Source organism: Fukomys damarensis, unplaced genomic scaffold (genome assembly GCF_012274545.1).
Source record: "Fukomys damarensis isolate Sample0158 unplaced genomic scaffold, DMR_v1.0_HiC HiC_scaffold_14, whole genome shotgun sequence".
NCBI classification, from domain to species: Eukaryota; Metazoa; Chordata; class Mammalia; order Rodentia; family Bathyergidae; genus Fukomys; species Fukomys damarensis.
In genome coordinates this window covers 78,356,566-78,375,545 of record NW_022900926.1, presented here as the reverse complement: position 1 = coordinate 78,375,545, position 18,980 = coordinate 78,356,566, and the positions used below count along the sequence as shown (strand labels likewise).

General features: G+C 31.2%; 1 protein-coding gene across 12 annotated transcripts in view; it reads left to right on the top strand.

Moving 5' to 3' along the window:
• The window catches only part of Grik2 (glutamate ionotropic receptor kainate type subunit 2), a 657,782-nt gene that overhangs the window by 636,079 nt on the left and 2,723 nt on the right, over positions 1-18,980 (top strand). For 5 of the 12 annotated variants that reach the window (XM_033763462.1, XM_010607179.2, XM_010607177.2 and 2 more), the window contains one exon: positions 6,077-6,327. In XM_033763462.1, coding sequence (XP_033619353.1) covers positions 6,077-6,327 — 251 coding nt within the window. Of the gene's footprint in view, positions 1-6,076; positions 6,328-6,943; positions 7,270-15,674; positions 15,761-17,335; positions 17,471-18,980 lie in introns of those variants that run through there. The other 7 variants (XM_033763466.1, XM_010607181.2, XM_033763463.1 and 4 more) reach the window with 7 other exon arrangements.

Sequence of the window (18,980 nt, the reverse complement as noted above, 5' to 3'; positions counted from 1 at the left end):
ATATATATAATTCATAAATGAACCTCTGTGTTTCCCTTCCATACTCTTCCATACCTTGTTCCCTTTTCTACTTAAACGTTTTCTTCCTACTTCCCAATACATATCATCTATTTTGGTTCTTATTTACCATGGGGGCATTTCAAAAGAGAGAAACAATGTGATATTTAAACATAAATGCCTGATTCATTTCACTTAAAAATATGGTCTCAAGGGGCATCCATTTACCTAAAAATGTCTCAGGGCTGTCACTCTGTAGTTCGAAATAATTTGTAATGACTCATATTGGACACTGAAAATATTTTCACTGCCCTGAAGATTCTCTCTGCTTTGTAAATCCTTCCCTCCTTCCTTTTGAAATCCTTGGCAACTACTGCTAACTTTGCTAGCTCTATCATTTTGCATTTTCCAGAATTCCATATAGCTGCAGTGAGGCAGTGTGTAGTCTCTCAGTATTGGCCTCTCTCATGTAGTAATACACATTTAAGTTTGTTTCGTGTCTTTCCATGACTTGAGAGCTACTTTTATTAAGGCAGTGAATGACATCACATTGTCTGGATATTCCACAGTTTATTTTCCCACTCACTCACTTAAGGATATCTTAGTTACGCCCACATTTTAGTAACAGTGTGGGTTTTTCTTTTAGATATGGGTACTCAAATTATTTGGGTAAATACAGAAGGACATCATGGGATAGTTTTGTAAAGATCTGTCAAACTGTCTTGCAAGTGTTGGTATCATTTTGCATTCCTACCAGCAGTGAGTAGGAATGATGCTTCTCCGCAATCTCGGTAGTATTTCATGGTGGTAGTGTTCTGAATATTGCTTACTCTAATAGGAGTGCAGTGGTATTTCATGGTTGTTTTAATGTGTATTTCTTTAATTACATGTTATATAGAACATCTTTTCATATGCTTTGGCTCATTTTTCAGTCAAATTTTTCCCATGGAAAACACCAGCAGTTCTCAGAACCCAGTATGACTCAAGGCTATGGTTGAGTAGTATGTACTTAGAAGCTAGCAACTATGCTGAGTAATATTTGTGTTTTTACAGTTAAAATTCAGGCAGTGGAAATGAAAACTGATTTACATGTGGCCTTTGTTCTTAGGAAACTTATTCTGTTGTCTGATAAGGAAAAAAGACATGGAAAAAATAGAATATGACATACAGTATTAGAATATGTGAAATGTGCCACAGCACCAAAGAATAGAAGTTGTATATGGCAAGTGGAAAAATGTGTGTAAAAATGGGGAGAGATGAGAAGAAATTTACCTGATGAGGGAAAGTTCAGCCAGAAAATAAGTGTGAGAAGAAGGCACACCATGCTGAAGGGAGGCGCAAACGTGTATTGCTGGAACCTGAGATGTAGGGCACTTAGGAAAAAAGCCTGAGGTAGGTTGTAGGAAGGGTGGTTTGATATGTCAGGAAATGGGTATTTTACCTTATAGTGCTAGAGAACCAAGGAAATTTCAAATCAAAACATAACATTATGAATTGCAAGTGAAAATAAATTACTAGGGTTCAAAATGGCTGACATTTTCTGGCACTTACTGTTCTGTGATTAATAAACTGATTTTTTAAAAAAATTAGATTTATCTTATTTTTGTCATTTTTGTTCATGAACACCTTATAATCCTATTAAATTAAAGATATTTAATGTTTTATTAATGGAGTGTTGAAAATACCTTTATACTAGTTTATCAGTTATCTAAAGAAGTTAGAAATAGGACTATGAAGTGTTCAGTTGGTAGCTATAATAAATACTTTATTTCAAAGAAATTCATTTAAGTTATTTAATATACATACCACATATATCAAATATCATATATTTATTAGGCATAGATTAGAGAAAGATTTAATATAATTTAGATTCATCACTTGTAGCCTTCAAATTGCTGAAGAAAAATCTCATGATCATATAAAGCAAATTGTTAAGCAATAACTATAACTTTATACATATATTCATTCAATAAGTATTGTGTACTAGGAATTATACTAGTAAAACAGGTACAACCCCTGTCCTAAGTGCATTTATAGCCCAATGAAATAACAAATATTAATCAAATAATCCTAGAAATTATTTTTCTTTTACAGATCATGTCACATTGTAATGAGAGAAAGAGTAATGTTGACTGAATAGGTCATCAATATAGTAATATAGTAATTAAAGACTTAAATTCAAATATAGTATTATTCTTAGTGCTACGTGAAGAGGAAGGTTATGTCCTGAGAGAGCATGAAATCCTATAACACTGAGAAACAGGTAGTCTGATCTTAAAGCCACATTTAAAGGATTCAAGGGATATATATGTTAAGAGGACACTTACTAGACTAAGCTCTATCAGAAAGAATAGTATTTATGGCATTGTTACAGTTCTTTGAGAGAAGTTCCTAGAATGCTATGCGTTTAAAGATTCTGATGTACTTACATATTCAAAAGAAACATAAGTTAGTGTATTTCACAGAATGAAAAAATATCTTGAAAAATGGCAATCTGATCAAATTTAATATTTACTGCATTTTATAAAAATAAATGTTACCTAGTTTTAAGTAGAACAATACATGAAAATGTAACTTGATGGTGCTGGCATCATGATGCATAAACTCTAAGGCAGGGAGAAAGACACATATACAGGAACAGGCAGAGGAATCTAAGAAGGAAAACAGGTTTGTGATAGAACAGTGGCAACTATTGTTATCCAAGGTAGTGGGTTACAAGAAGTAACTATTTTTTTCTAAAGCAGTAAAAATTGAAGTAAAAGAACGGAATTGTTGGAAAAAATAATAAATAAGTGGAAACATTCTTTCCCTGAAAATAAACATAAACATCATAAATGTTTTATTTTTTCTTTTTATATTTTTCCTCTTTTTTCTTTTTCTATTTTTTGTTAGTATATAATATAAATTTTCAAGCAATAAATTTATTATGTAACACTATTCAGCCAAGAATTTTTGACCAAGAAATCCTTTAAAAATGAAACACATGTGTACATTTCCCAAAAGGGATGTGTATGAGAAAATCCAGCTTGGGAAATATTGTAAAGGGTTTTAGAAAGGGAAGTTTATGGAAAATATGAATGATTTCATTTTAGATTTTTTTTAGTTGACTAAACCATAAATAATCCTGATTTGTAAGTAAGACATTTCGCAGGATAGGTGGGAGCTTCCCAGGACATGGAGAATATGACTTATGACTTTGGCATATTTTATTAAAACAAATTGGATATGAGGCAGTTGCTTTGCAACCATAAAGAAAAGCTATGTGTCACAAGTCAGTACGTCTCTGTCAGAAATAAAAGTAATATAAATTGCACTGATTTGATAATTTCTCTACTGTCTATATGGACTGATGTGAGGTGAGGAAAATGTTGGTGTATGAAACTGTGAGTTTGGGCAAAGAAATAAAAGGAAGGTAATTAGCACTTCAATCAATTGTATATGGCAGTCTTAGAATTTAGAATTACCTGTGACTAGGAACAAGTGTGTGTGCTTTGTGACTATGGACCTTAGAATGGTAGAAAAGAAGAGAAGGAGGAAGCAGGAAAGGAAAGCATGATGAAAGAAGGGCAGCAGAAGGAAGGGGGAAAGAGAGCCAGAAGGAGAGGAGAGCAGACAAAGACAGGGAAACAAACTGGGAGAAGGAAAGGCAAAGAAAGAAGAGGAGGGCCAAGAGAATTGGAAACATGGCTTATTTGTCCATATTTAAAGCGTAGAGTTTTAAACAATTTCTTGTGATCTCACAAAAAGAATTTATACAGTTATGCTTCTGTGTTGAAACTCTCACCAAGTTTTAGTAAAACTAGAACTCAAAATGAAGCATGTCCACTTCATAGGATTCACTAAAACGAAATATCAGTTACACATCCTAAGAAAACAAGTGTGCTGAGGTTTGCTAGCAATGGAAAATTGTGTATTCACAATCATTGTTGGATGACTTTCTTTTTGCATTTTGATTTGCTCTTAAAAACATAGTGAAGAATACTGTATTTGAAGTTATTAGAATAAGCATCCTGTGTGGCTTAGCAAGTGTAGAGTTGACAATAAAATATTATTTCTGTCCTCAAGACAAGAAGTGAGCTGGTACAAAGTACTTAGCTGGATTTTTTTTTAAATTTAAAAATCTACTTTCCAAAAACATACCTCCCAAATCTTGTGTATAACTTTACTTCCAGCAAATAAACCACATCTTTATGTTTACCAGTTGTGGCCATTTTTACAAGTGCTCTCAACATAAGATTTGATTCAGATAATACATTTCTAATTGAAAAACACAATCAATAAACTGCTAATTACCTTTAAAGGGAAGTTATTCTCCTTTGATTTGTGTTTATTTTGAGGCAAAATATAGATAAGAAAGATTATTCAGAGAAAAAGTGACATTAGAGCTCACTAGACTAGGTTAGACTCGGTTAATGAAATTGAAGAGTAAAACAATAACTCTATGCTGAAAGGAAAAATGTATCACAGAGCCCCAAATCACAAAATCATCACTCTCACATCTTGTTAAGAATGCCTTTAATCGGCTATTGTTTGCCTCAGAATATAAAAATATTTGCCTACAGCCTACTAAGTGAGAAATAATTGAGAATTCATAATGAATGGATTGATATATTTCATTCTTAAATGGTTGTAATCCAGGACAGTGTGGTACATCTAGATAGGCAAAAAGTAATAGTAGACAACTTTGGCTGAGGATCCAGTCACTGAAGAATTAAATTAGAAAGTAGAATGGCTGAGCTAATACCCTAAACTGTGCCATGAATGGGTAGGGATGCAGAATTCATACCGATCATTGGCATTTGAGTAAAATTTCAAAAAAAAAAAAAATACAGGAAAGAAGCTGAGAAGCTGAAATTCCCCTAATATATTAAGGAATACTTGCCTAATGAAAAACGCACAGAGTTCTACTTACAGGAATGTCCCCTTTTAGGAAAGCTGTGCAGATAAGGGACTGTTTGGAAGAAACTGCTGATCAGTTGGGTTTGTTATATTTTTCCTGCCTCACTTTATCAGCAGGATGCTACTTCTTATGATTCTTTTTGTTGGTTCTTGATGCCTGCTCTTGCTAAAACATTTAGAGTTATAGATATATTTGCACATGTAATTACAATCAGCCTGGAACAGAAACTGAAATGTTTAATGTTTTTTAAGCAGGAAAGCATGCTGTGTGAATTTGTGCAGAAAACTGTGAATGAGAAGTATGGTCTAGGGTAGAAAAATTATCCTTTAAAAGCAAGTTATTTCTTGGTAAGAGAAAACAATAAGACTAGTCCCTTGGGAGAGATGTTAAAAGATGCATGTGCATCATTACTTTTCTGAGCTTCTGAGCATCCAATTAGCAAACATAATACTTATTGTGCAGTTGCTAATGCAGACGACTATAAGGAAATATACCATAAGTACAGATATTGACTTTCATTATGCTTTCACCTCCACTGAAAAGAACCTTTTTCCCTAAAGCATAAAATGAGAAACAAAAACTTACAATATAAGGTCATAAGGTTATTGAGTTATGATTTATATTGCTATAATGATTTTTAAAAAAATTTAACCCTGTACATTTTTTTACTTTAAATTCACATCTGATAGCATATAAAGGTGAGTGCCCATTATCTGCAAATATTAGAATCTATTAATACGATTGATAATCATGACTAGTCTGAATTGTTGTATTTAATCTTAGAAAACATTTTCCCCACAACTTTCCTAAAAATAGAAGCTACTGTTATAAGTGCTCGGGTCTCAGTTTAGAACTATGCCTAGATGTGAATTAAGCATCTTCTACTTCATCCATTTTCTCTTTTGGATTTGCAGCTTCCTGTCTGATTTTTCCCCATATCCTCTGAGCTATACCTACACATTGGATGGAAACATTTTCTTTTTAAAAACAAAATTCGTGTTGCTAAGAGTCTTTTGCTTTATTTTTCATTGGTTCTCTTTTTCCAGTTGTGTTTTCCTACTCGAAACGAACATTAGCCTATGCTAGCTAAGTAGCAAGATCTCTGCTATCCTCACGCTAACCTGTAATGATGAGATTCTGTCTTCTCTGGAATAGTTGATTTCCCTTCTGCTTTTGTAGGTTCTCCATATCGAGACAAAATCACCATAGCAATTCTTCAGCTGCAAGAGGAAGGCAAGCTGCACATGATGAAGGAGAAGTGGTGGAGAGGCAACGGCTGCCCTGAGGAGGAGAGCAAAGAGGCCAGTGCCCTGGGGGTTCAGAATATCGGTGGCATCTTCATTGTTCTTGCAGCCGGCTTGGTGCTCTCAGTTTTTGTGGCAGTGGGAGAATTTTTATACAAATCCAAAAAAAACGCTCAATTGGAAAAGGTAAATGCCATTTTTAACTTACAATATAAGGTCATAAGGTTATTGAGTTATGATTTATATTGCTATAATGATTTTTAAAAAAATTTAACCCTGTACATTTTTTTACTTTAAATTCACATCTGATAGCATATAAAGGTGAGTGCCCATTATCTGCAAATATTAGAATCTATTAATACGATTGATAATCATGACTAGTCTGAATTGTTGTATTTAATCTTAGAAAACATTTTCCCCACAACTTTCCTAAAAATAGAAGCTACTGTTATAAGTGCTCGGGTCTCAGTTTAGAACTATGCCTAGATGTGAATTAAGCATCTTCTACTTCATCCATTTCCTCTTTTGGATTTGCAGCTTCCTGTCTGATTTTTCCCCATATACTCTGAGCTATACCTACACATTGGATGGAAACATTTTCTTTTTAAAAACAACATTCGTGTTGCTAAGAGTCTTTTGCTTTATTTTTCATTGGTTCTCTTTTTCCAGTTGTTTTTTCCTACTCGAAACGAACATTAGCCTATGCTAGCTAAGCAGCAAGATCTCTGCTATCCTCATGCTAACCTGTAATGATGAGATTCTGTCTTCTCTGAAATAGTTCGTTTCCCTTCTGCTTTTGTAGGTTCTCCATATCGAGACAAAATCACCATAGCCATCCTTCAGCTGCAAGAGGAAGGCAAGCTGCACATGATGAAGGAGAAGTGGTGGAGAGGCAACGGCTGCCCTGAGGAGGAGAGCAAAGAGGCCAGTGCCCTGGGGGTTCAGAATATCGGTGGCATCTTCATTGTTCTTGCAGCCGGCTTGGTGCTCTCAGTTTTTGTGGCAGTGGGAGAATTTTTATACAAATCCAAAAAAAACGCTCAATTGGAAAAGGTAAATGCCATTTTTCTGCAATTTCGAACACTTACTTTTGTCATAATAAAACACAAATGAAAACAGTTTTGATATTTACAACCAAGGGAAGTAGCTTAGAACTGCGGCTGTTGTTTGATATCACTCATAAAACGCAAAGCTATACTTTGTGAAATTTGTATTTCCACAAAAAGACTGGTGATCCCCTTTATGATTTTTAAGGTATTAAGTTTAATTGTCATGTGCTTCAGGACAAATGGCCTTTTTCTACCTCACTGAAGTAATGAGGCACTTGTTCCTGGAAATCCGTCACAGTTAGCTTGATGTAGGAATATATCAAATAAGGTATGCAAAAATAAAAACTACCATGACAGGAAACATGCTACAGCTAAAATGAGTTTTATGGTACCAGTTAGTATTTCTGAACTAGAGGATAAGTGAAATTTTTGCTTCAATTTAATTATCCCAATTAATTTATAGTTTAAAAACTTAGCTTACTTTGTGGAAGTTATAATTGTCTACAGTGGTGAATGCATAATATATCAGTTTATTATTATTAATAGTATTCAGTCCTTTATTTTATTGCTTTAGAATCTTTATGTGTATAGCCTCAAAATATTGAGATTATAAATTTGCTTGATATTTTAATATATTTGCTACTTATCGAAATGCTTTTTAAATTCTATTCAGGTACTTTGTACCTCATATAAGTTTTACCTATCTTATTTATAATATTCTTATTTCTATAAATATGAGAATACGTTAAAATGATTTTACTGATAATAGAAGATATTTCTTGAATATAGTTTTATAGCTCCACATGAAATGAGTAACATTTCATAAATTTTCAAGAACTTTAATCTTTTCTATGTGAGCATCATTTTGATCTTTAATACAGCTCAACAAATTTTAGTTCTTAATTTCTGGAAAAGTGTAAGAATAATGTTATATTCTGTTTAAAATTTGAAAGATTTATGAACTACTATTAGTAAATACAAAGAACAGAAATGTAATATTTTAAAGACAACATGATAGAGTAATGTAAGGCAAATGTATTCTGCTAATATTCTTTAAAATATTTGCACCTTAAAATTATTTTTAAATAGATATTTCACTGTTATAATTTATATTTTCATTACTAACCCTTTCTGGAATTAGAAATTTGGATACTGTATTTTGACATTTTTACTTGACTATAATATTGAACACATAACTAATGTTTTTGTAACAATATTTTGATAAGATCATTCCACGTATAACTAACATAATCAATTATAATTTTGAAAAATTAAGTAACACTTAATTTATTTTCCCACTACATTAAAGATGGCTATTTCCAATGATTAAGCTAAATCAAATATTTGTTGCGCTTGTGTGACTGATGATTGTGTGTACATATTTTTTGTATTATAATCCTTTCTATGGTATCAATATGAGTTTTGAAATTAAATAAAAAAGACTATATACAGGAGAAAATATTAACTGAACAATTGCCATTGTTATAACTTGTCAATAAATTGGATATTTGATTATTTAATGCTTATATAGTGCCAACCATTACCAAAGGAACTTGGGTTTTGGTTGGAACCTCAAATTATCCATATGTAATGACATTGTCTAAATTATAATTTATTTCTAAAATAAAGCAAATGAATTAAATCTTGATAATATGTCGATTTCTATCATACCTATCTCCAGTTGTTTTGTTCATTGGATTTCAGCTGTGTCCCTAACATGAAATTTTAAAGTCTTCATAAAAAAGTGTGATGATTTGAATTTGAAAATAAACCTACTTTGTTTTTTTCATACATGATCCATTCAGTTGAATTATTTGGATATCAATTAGACCTCTTGACATGCTATGGGTCACTAAGACCTTCTAAAAATTAGGAAAACAATGAATGAATCTTTTAAAACTGAAACAGATGAGCCATTGACATCACACTGTTGAAACTGAGTGAATGTTACAGCAACCCCCCAATCCCTAGCTTTCAACTACTGTCTTTGTATAGCTTCCATGAGGAAATCCAGGCTGTCTAATTTAGCACGTGAGACCAGTAGGGATCATCTGACTCTGTCCAAAGTCATAACTTCATCTTTCGCTTCACTTCAACGTGCACCATTCCTCAAACAACACTAAATATATTTTCAATTCTTTGGTCTTTACTTTCCATTTCGACAAAAGCCGACCTTGTCCATTTTTCAACTTTGCAAGATTCTGCCGGTAATTTTAGATTATCCATTTAAAACATGGAATTAAAAATGCCCAGAAAGTTTCTCTAATCAGTAGATATAATGACTTTGGTCTCTTACTTCTGCAAGATTGAGGTGGGTTTTCACTTTTATTTAAAATAAAAAAGCTCTATATATTTCAATTTTTGTTTAGTTGATTTCTGGTACCGTCACATCCGAAAGCATTCCTTTCCTATTGAGAAAGCTGAGAAGATATATTTCTCATTTCAAACCATTTCTAGGATTAAGCCTAGGTTATCTTTTCTTTGTGAACCAAAGGCACATCTTCATTGTTTCTTTGCATCTTATTGCATTCGTTTCTCCTGCTTTTTATGAGAGAATGCTTTTGTCTTTGTTACACTACATTGTTCTTTTCTTCAAGACAAGGAACTTAAGGTTTTTATTTTTGATTTGTATCTCCAGGATCTTGAACAGTGCCTGGTAGCATAATTAATAATCTAACATTTAAATTAATAATAAAATTGATTGCGATAATCTATTCTTAAAAGTATACCATAGAGGAAAATGACTGTTTTTGTATAACAAATTTCTAGGTTTAATAATTATTGGTATACTGGAAATGACCTACTACTACCTGTTTTGTGATGAATTATGATCATGGTTCAATTTTTCTTGAAAGAAACATCTCTTTGGCTGGATTTTGTAGCTGTCAAACATCTTAATTGATGAAAATAGGAAATTCTCTATTTGTTACCTTTAGTCCACTTATGTTGTTGACCTGTATTTTAAAAATTTATAAACAAGGAGCCATTTCCTAAATAACTTAGTTACTTAATAAATATTTGTTAAGAACTCAAATTGCAGTGTATTGTTTTGTACATTGAACTTGAACAAGTATTATTTGTCCCAAAATGCACAATTTTCTTTTTTCATTATTCCTATTCTTTCAGTTTCCTTTATAGTATTCAATATTTTTTTAAAAAATAGCAAATTTTCTATCTACAGCTAGGCTTCAAGGTACAATGTATACCCAGCTGAGTTAAATATAAACTTCCTGGGCAAATTAGTGATTACATAATTTATCTCTATGTCATTATATATCTAATGATGAATATAATGTAATTAAGACTATAAATATCTAAATCCAAAAATAAAATATATCCCCATTATGTTGTATAATGTTATTGGAAATTAATAGTTCTTGTTGACTACAGCTTTTTTTACATTTTCAAGTTGTTTTATTTAAGATTGGTAGAAGAATGTAACATTTTAGATTCCCAGAACTTCAAAGAAAAGTCTTTCATTTAAAAATGAGTCCTAGTTAAAACTGAAAACAAGATAAATCTGAAATATGTGGGCTTTAAAAATTAAATAACTAAATTGTAGTCTTTTTAGGTAACCACAAGATGGTACATATTTAATAGAATGTTGACTTTAATTTTGATGCAAATACTAGTACATCATCAATACATTTACTTTTATTTATTCAAAATGTTAGGGTAAATAACTTTATTTTTCTGATTTTCCAATATGCATTTTGACAATTTAGAAATAGATTCAAATGATTTTGTATGAAATTAATACCAATATTTTATAATTTTTTTCTGTCCTATCTTTTCCTTGATTTTAAATATATTATGGTTCAAATAACAATGAGAATGAAGTAAACAATCCTAGTAACTGTTCTGTAAGCTGCACAAATGCATTTTATGAGCAGAGGATTTGTTGGAAAGGTCTGTTTTCTCCCTGTGATACTTAATTATAATTGAAATAGGCTGTTTACTATATAGAATTTTATTTCCTCTGGCAATGACGATAATACATTGGCTTTGCAAGTGTAAGTTATAATAATTTTAATTTTTATGAGATTATAACAATTATGTCTCAGCAACATGTTTAAAGTTACTAATTTCTTATATATTTGAATATGTCTACTTTTCATATACATAACTGTCTTCTTTTGATTTTCAGCAAGAGGTAGGAGATAGGTGGGTGGATAGATATTTTTAATCTGGTTTGTATTAAGAAATATTTTCTACCTCATGTAACTGAAAATGAATTTTCTTGTACAAAGCTTTTTGTATTGAGTTGTTTGAACACAAATTTTTGACTTTCCTTCTATAAAAAACTTAAAATAACACTAAATTGTATATTCTCTTATTACCTGAGTGTAAACTAACTTTATTGAATATATCTAAGAAATAAAAAAACAAATTACTGCTAAGATATTGAATTTGTAAGATAAGTATCCCAATTTGAACACATATATCCTATGATTCTTGAAGTTTATAAGAACTATGAACTCTGGTTGTTTTTTTAGGACATAGTCCAGTTCAGTAAATATAGTTGTTTTTATTACAGACCACTGGCAAATCTTATCTAAAATAATTTCTAAGTAATGATTTTTTTAGTCATTTTTAGTATGTTTTTTGTTTATACGGAATGTTCTTATCTGTAATTACAAAACAAAATAAAAGATGATTATAAACCAGTAGCAAAAGCACATATAAGTGAAACGTGGCAATTTAGGGAGTGATAAGAGAGAAAATTTGAGTAATTTAAAGTTGCAAGACTATGAATTTTGAGTGAAAGATTATTCATATGGAAATGATTATCAAAGCTTGCTGCATCTGTATTTCAACACCAAAGAATAGTAATCAGTTGTTCACAGATCCCTGTATACAGATTGCTTTAAGAATGTTGAATTAATTTTAACAGAAGCAATATATTTTAAAAGGAGTGATTTATTGGATAAGGTATAGTAATGCAAATAGTGTTTTAAATTATCAGTAATGATCTTATTTAAGTATTTATATATTTACCAGCAATGCTTATTTACAATGTATAAATTATCTGTACTTTTCATCAACCACATAAATGAAACTAATTTTAACTGTATTTCAATTTTCAGAAGTTAAAAGTTTTATGCTGATTTTCAGTAGGGTCCAATTTAGCCGTAAAATATCCTTCTTTATAAGTTAAAAGTTTTAAGTAAACTTGAAAAAATTGTTGATTTTTAAAATTGTTTTTAGTCCCTGTCTTTCTCTGAGAGCAGTATTTCAAAATTCATTAATGCTCAATGTATGGACTAACAAAGTGATTTTTAAAATGTCTTTACAAGAGAATAAAAGTAATTCACAGTAAGACGCATATCTTCATTTTATTCACTAGTCTACTTCCGAAGCAGCTAAAGGATTGTCAAATTCATGATAGTGAATATCCTTTTATCCTTATAAGGGAGGTATTAAAATTATTGTAGCTTGGGGCCGGGTATTTAGCTCAGTTGTGGCAAGTGCAAGGACCTGAGTTCAATCCCCGGTACCAAGGAAAAAAAATTATTGTACCTTGACAAGTAATAATTTTGCTGTCTTATTTTTCAAAATGACATTCTTTTTTAAAGTGTAGTAACTCATTTGCAAACCAAGCTACCTTTAAGGTCCTAAAAATATAATTATCCACATAGTGCACATGAGGATAAGGTATAGTTTGGGAATCAAGTATGTTCTGAAGGCCAAAGTTCCCTTGTCTAACATTGTTTAAACTATATCCTGCTGTGCAAAACAGAGATAGAATATTTAACTATACTTTATTTGATTTGAACTTTCCTTTTCTTGAATTTGTACTAAGAAAATATGCAGCTTAAGAGTCTAAACCAGGCAAACAGATTATTGTCTTTGATTATAAGCACGAGTTATTTCACTTTCCAACTTATTAGAGTTTTGAAATTGAGTGTACTTGAGAGTATAACTCCACCTTGTTTAATCATGTGTAAAATCACTTACCTTATTTTTAATCTTTTAAAAAAAGATGAATATATGAGATTATGAACATACAATGAACGTGTTTAAGAATGAAAATATAAAATCCTATCATTTCTGACAACATGAGTGGAAATGGAGGCCAGTAAGTTAAGTAATACAAGTACTACATGAGCTCACTCTAAAATAGTTAATTTTGTAACAGTTAAGAACATCATGGTGATTAACAGAGGTTGACAATGTAGGGGGAGTGAGGGATGAAAGATTGATCAAGTAGTACTGTTATAGTTAGATACGAGTAACAAGATCTCATATAAAGTTGCACATTAGAGTGACTATTGGTATCAATAATGTGTTGAACCTTTCCAAAAGTGAGAAGAAAGCTTTTGGAATGTTTTCATCATAAAGAAATGGTAAATGTTTGAGGAAATATGTTTGAATAGTTTTAAACTTTATATTTACATATATATTTAACTTTATATATATAAACTCTATACATAAACTATGTACATAAACTTTATATAGAGTCACATCATGTGTCATGGATATGCACAATTTTAATGAAATCTTGTATCTATCAGTTAAATTTAAACAGAAAAAGAATTAACAGAGCTAACAGAGTTTTTTAGTGCAAATGGCACATAAAAAACAGATATTATTTTAGTATTATTATTATTATTGATTAATCTGATACATTGTAGCTGCAAGATCTTAGTAAGAGAAATTTCCTGGAATTAAGACATAGCGTATTGATGTTATACTTTTCTAGAAAACTTGTATCATTTTTGTCATCACCTAAAATGTGATGATTAACCTTGTCCCTTTGTAAAGTGAATTTCACTGCTGTGTTGACTAAAGTGGTATTGAAGCTTGTCATAAAATAAGGGAAGCGTAAAAATATGGAAGATGTTCCATTCCTCTCTGTCATTGCATTTGCAAAATGAAATATGAAGATATTGTATTACTTTCTTTAAATCCTATTGTCAGAGTATATAATATTTGGTTATGCTTATTACTGTAAAATAATTTAGGGTAAAACATTATATGTTTTGTCACTTAACTCACTGAGGATATGTATTTCATTTTTTTTACATTTTTTTTCTTCTCCACCTTGTCATTTAGTATGCAAAACATTAACATTTCATCAGAATAGTATCCAGATAGAAAACTTAGCTAAGAACAAAGTCATCACTCATAAGGCAGGCTGAGTTTTGTTTTTACATTCATAGAATGGAAGTTATAACGGCAAGGTTTTCATCATGGCCCTGACAAGTTATGTACATAATCTTAGTCATGTAACTTTACTTCCTAAGTTTTAGTTTATCTTTGGGGTTTAAATAAATAGAATAACTTTTTCAAAATCATAGCTGAAATAAGACTGAATTTCAAAATCAAAGTTATATTTGGACATGGGTGTTTTTACTAGTCATTGCCCATCTCCCATTAATTCACTGTTATATTCACATGGCCTTAGGTTAATTCAGACTTCTTCTGGATAACATTAGCTATCTGATATTTTTAAAGTCTCTCAATGAAAAATAGAATAAATACAAAGGAAAAAATTTAAAGGGTCCCACGAGGTAACATTTGTTTTCTGTATTTAATAAACTAATATTCATAAAAATGTTGTAATCACACATGTTGTATCTCATCTAACCTAGATACTTTAGTATTTAATGTGATACGATGGCAGTGATTATTTCGAATTGGTTCCACTACATATGCTTCACGATTGTTTTGCTGATAATTTAGAGATTCAGGAATTATATGGTGTTGAAACCTCTATCATGTATCCCTAGTTAACAAATACAGACACAAAGCAGTTTGGTTGACATATGTTAATATCTATTAGAACCTTGATCTACAAAATCTGAGGGAAAGCAACTCAAAGATATTCCATAGAGATTCAAATCAGAACTATGTATGAAAGATGATCGGTAATTATTCTGAATGAAAGCTGGAATACCGTGTAGTTTATTCTATGAAGGAATATTTTAGCAAGACTCAAAAATAAAGTTTTATTCTTAAAAATAAATACGAATATAGACTTGATAGCAATCTATATTATGATAACTCCTTGATCAAGCAATAAATGAATACATTCACCCACGTGGAAAGGGATGAGATTAGAAGTTTAAAACTTCAAATTAGTTCTTTTTTCACCACTTAGTTTTAACTTTAAGTGTGTCAGTTTGAATAGTGACCATGGTTACAAATACATTTATAATGTTTTAAAACTCCTTGTTTCTCGAAATGCTCTCATATCATGTTATCATATAAACACTTCTATAAATTAGAAGTCTTTTCAACCATTTCTCTTTGGACTCTGTGTTTTCTTATTATACTCAAAATACAAAATAAAGCTTAAAAATAAATGTAAATGTGGCCAATTTCATACCGTTCAGATTTCCACGCCTTCATTATTTCAAGAATTAGAGTTGTGTAAATCCAGGTTGTTTCATTCAATTTAGTGAATTTTATAAAGCGTTTTACTTATTTAAATGCAATTATACATGCTAACAGCTCAAAGATTTAAATTTTCATTTTCAGGAATCTTCTATTTGGCTAGTGCCACCATACCATCCAGACACTGTTTAGTAAAATTTGAAACTTACTAAAAGAGGTTTTTAATAATGGTTAGTATCCTTGTGCCTTTCTTTTTTCTTTTTGTAGTCTGTTAAATTAATGTGGAGAAACATTCTTACTGTTATTTTCACTCTAAGGAATTTTCCTTATTTACGGACGACATTTACCTTGGTTTCTACCCCTAGGGAGAAGTGATTTGCAGGGCGTGATACTTGTCAGTCCTTCCCAGGTCTCCCTCTGACCCTCTTTCCCTGCCCATATCCAGTCCTTCTTTCTGTCTGTCCTCCTCCTCTAGTTTTCATGCTCCTCCACTCCTTCTTTACTTCATTTCTGCCTTTTATTCTTTCCTTCATCTCTTCCCTTTTATGAAAACCTGGGAAACTTGTGTTAAGAACAGTAATGGTTTTTAACACCTTATTTTACAGTCCAATAAAAAAACACTTAAAATTCCAATCATTGGCTAAAGTTAGAAAAGCAAGCTGTCTTTATTGAATGGAAACAAAGCTTGACTTGACAGTTATAGTAGTTTTTTGGCACTATATAGCAAAGGTAATGATTCTATTTTTAAAAACTTTGGTTTCCACTTCAGATGCTTAGGAAGAGAAAGGGTGGGGGAGGGGGAAAGAGGGAGAGAGAGAGAGAGAGAGAGCGCGAGCCAGCCTAGTGAAGACTAAACAGTATTTTATATTATTAAGTTCCCTTAATTTGTTTTGATTTGTTTTGTTGATTTCAAATATTTCTCAGCTTTAAATGTTTTCTGAGTTTTATGATGGATTTTAAATATATCCTAATGAGAAAACTTCTGTTGTCTCATAGTCATTTTAGTAGTAATTAAAAATAAAATGATTTCACTGATAGGTGAAAAAGGAACTTGCAAAATTTAGCTTATGTAGAATGAAAATTAATAATGTTTTTATTTTAAAATATGTTGTTAAGACCATTGATCGAAAAGATTACTTGACTAGAATTTTTGCTTTCTAATGGCTTTATGAAATAGCTGAAGTCGGGGCTGGGCTTTTAGCTCAGTAGTTCCACCTCCTGCCTAGCAAGAGCAAGGCCCCAAGTTCAATCCCCAGTACCAAAAAAACTAATAAAATAAATGAAGTCTGAAATGGTGAATTTGGGTTACAGGTTTATAATTGAGATAGTTAAAATTTATCACTGTAATTAAGATGATCTAAAATTATAAATGAAAATTATTTTGATCTTTGCAATAGGTTATTTTACATTTGCATAGTGAAATTTATATTATATTGATTTAAAATCATTTCACATCTTTATTTTTAGTCTGAATTAAGCATAGTGTACTAATCATGAATGTATAAGTATTTTTATAATACTTTTTCTTAAAAAGTCAGTTACTTTACCCTTGTAGTACAGACAAAAACTTGATGTGTTTGTTCTGGTCTGTTTACAATCTTATATAATCAAAAGTTTGAAAGTTGAAATTGCCATTAGAAAAGTTATAAATTAGTTAATATTTGGGAATGTATTGGTTTTAAACACTGGCTTATTTTGAACAATTCATTATTATTCACATCCTGTAACATTTCTAAGTATCAAAGGGATCAAGTTTTGACCTTGTTATATTATCTAATCAATTCTTCTGTTAAATGTTTCAACAGAGAGCCAAGACTAAGTTACCTCAAGACTGTGTATTCCTCTCCCTTTTGGAGTCAGATTTTTCCATTTCTCCAGTGTTGTCATCATCACCATCTTCATCATCATTATCATCATGTCCTTAATAAATACATCTAATAGTAGGTATTAAGCAACAAGAAACACTGTGTCCATAAAGTGACTGCCAGGTGCCATATAAATCTTTGAATGGAAATATAATTCATAAATTCAGAAAGATATACTTTAACTCATAATACATAATTCATTCTAGTGACTCTGTGGCTAACAAGGAATTCATGAGTAGCATTTAATCGTCACCATTAGAAGTGCTAATGCATTAATATTTTTACTAATTCAATGTTATTTTTAAAATGCTGAAGTTTTATATTGTGTTTTTCTAAGATTAATATGAAAACCTTTGAGGAGCTGGATCAGAAACACTGGTAGATACGATTTAAAATACTAGAGTCAAGTGTAGCTATTGTTTATTTGGTCAAGATTTAGAGAGCACACGTGTGTGCAGCCAATGCCATGGCACTTAGATCTTTGCTCTTTACAAATCCCTAAGAATAATTCATAGATAACTTAGAGGCCAGATTAAAAAAATGCTAATGAGTACAAAACACTGAGGGAATAAAGCTAAACCAAAAGAAAATAATGAGCCTGTGAAAAAGACCTTCTAAATAAGTTAAAATTTGAGTCATGTCCTCAGGTAGGGATAAAGTTGTAATGTGAAGGGTGAAAGAACTCAGCAAGGGACCAGAGCAAGGAGAAGCAAAAAACAAAATCCATGGAGATACAAACACAGAAGGCAGAGAAAAAGGAAACACAAGGCTTGAGGGAAGGGATAACAGGCAAGTAGAGATAGGTAAATAAGAGAGATCATGATGGGAGATTTGACCTATTTCTTAGAGAAGAAAATTCTATTAGGAATTGATGTAAACATGTAGATTATTCTGATAACTGTGAGTGCTTGCAGATGGTGTAAAGGTAGACATATATTTGGGAAGAATAGTGAGTAAGTTGTCCAAGAAAACTGTCAAGAAAAAGGAGGATATATGCAGAGGTAAATAAAAAGATACTAGAACAGTACTTAAGATGACCAAAGTTGGAATCAGGATATAGCACAGTTGCAGGTATGAGTTGAAGAAAGTCACTTATGGAGGTAGCTTTCTACAAGCTAAATAAGCTTTCTACAAGAGTCCTAAATAATTTGAAATGCTGTTTTGAATGTCACAAAAGTTTATTCATGGAGAATACTTTCTTTTAAAAGAAGGCATCAGGTGTACATATTTGGTTAAAAATCTTTATCCTATAATCTCTTGCAGTCAGCCTAAATTGAGCAGCAGTGAAGTAGTAACACCTGACCCAACAAATTAATTTTTCACATGCATATTTGATTTGGTTTATTTCATCATGTTTTCATGTCACTTTTTAGAGTTGTGTAAAGTTTTAGACTTGTCCACATGTTTGGTTGTTGTTCACATTTTTGGTTCTTTTACAGAAAGACCCTTACCTAAATCTCAGCCTGTGTGAATTTCAACTGTAATATACAGTTGGTTCATAATCTGATTTATATGTAACCAATACACATATTATTACAATCAGATCTATAGAGAAAATTTTAAATTTTATATATATATATATATA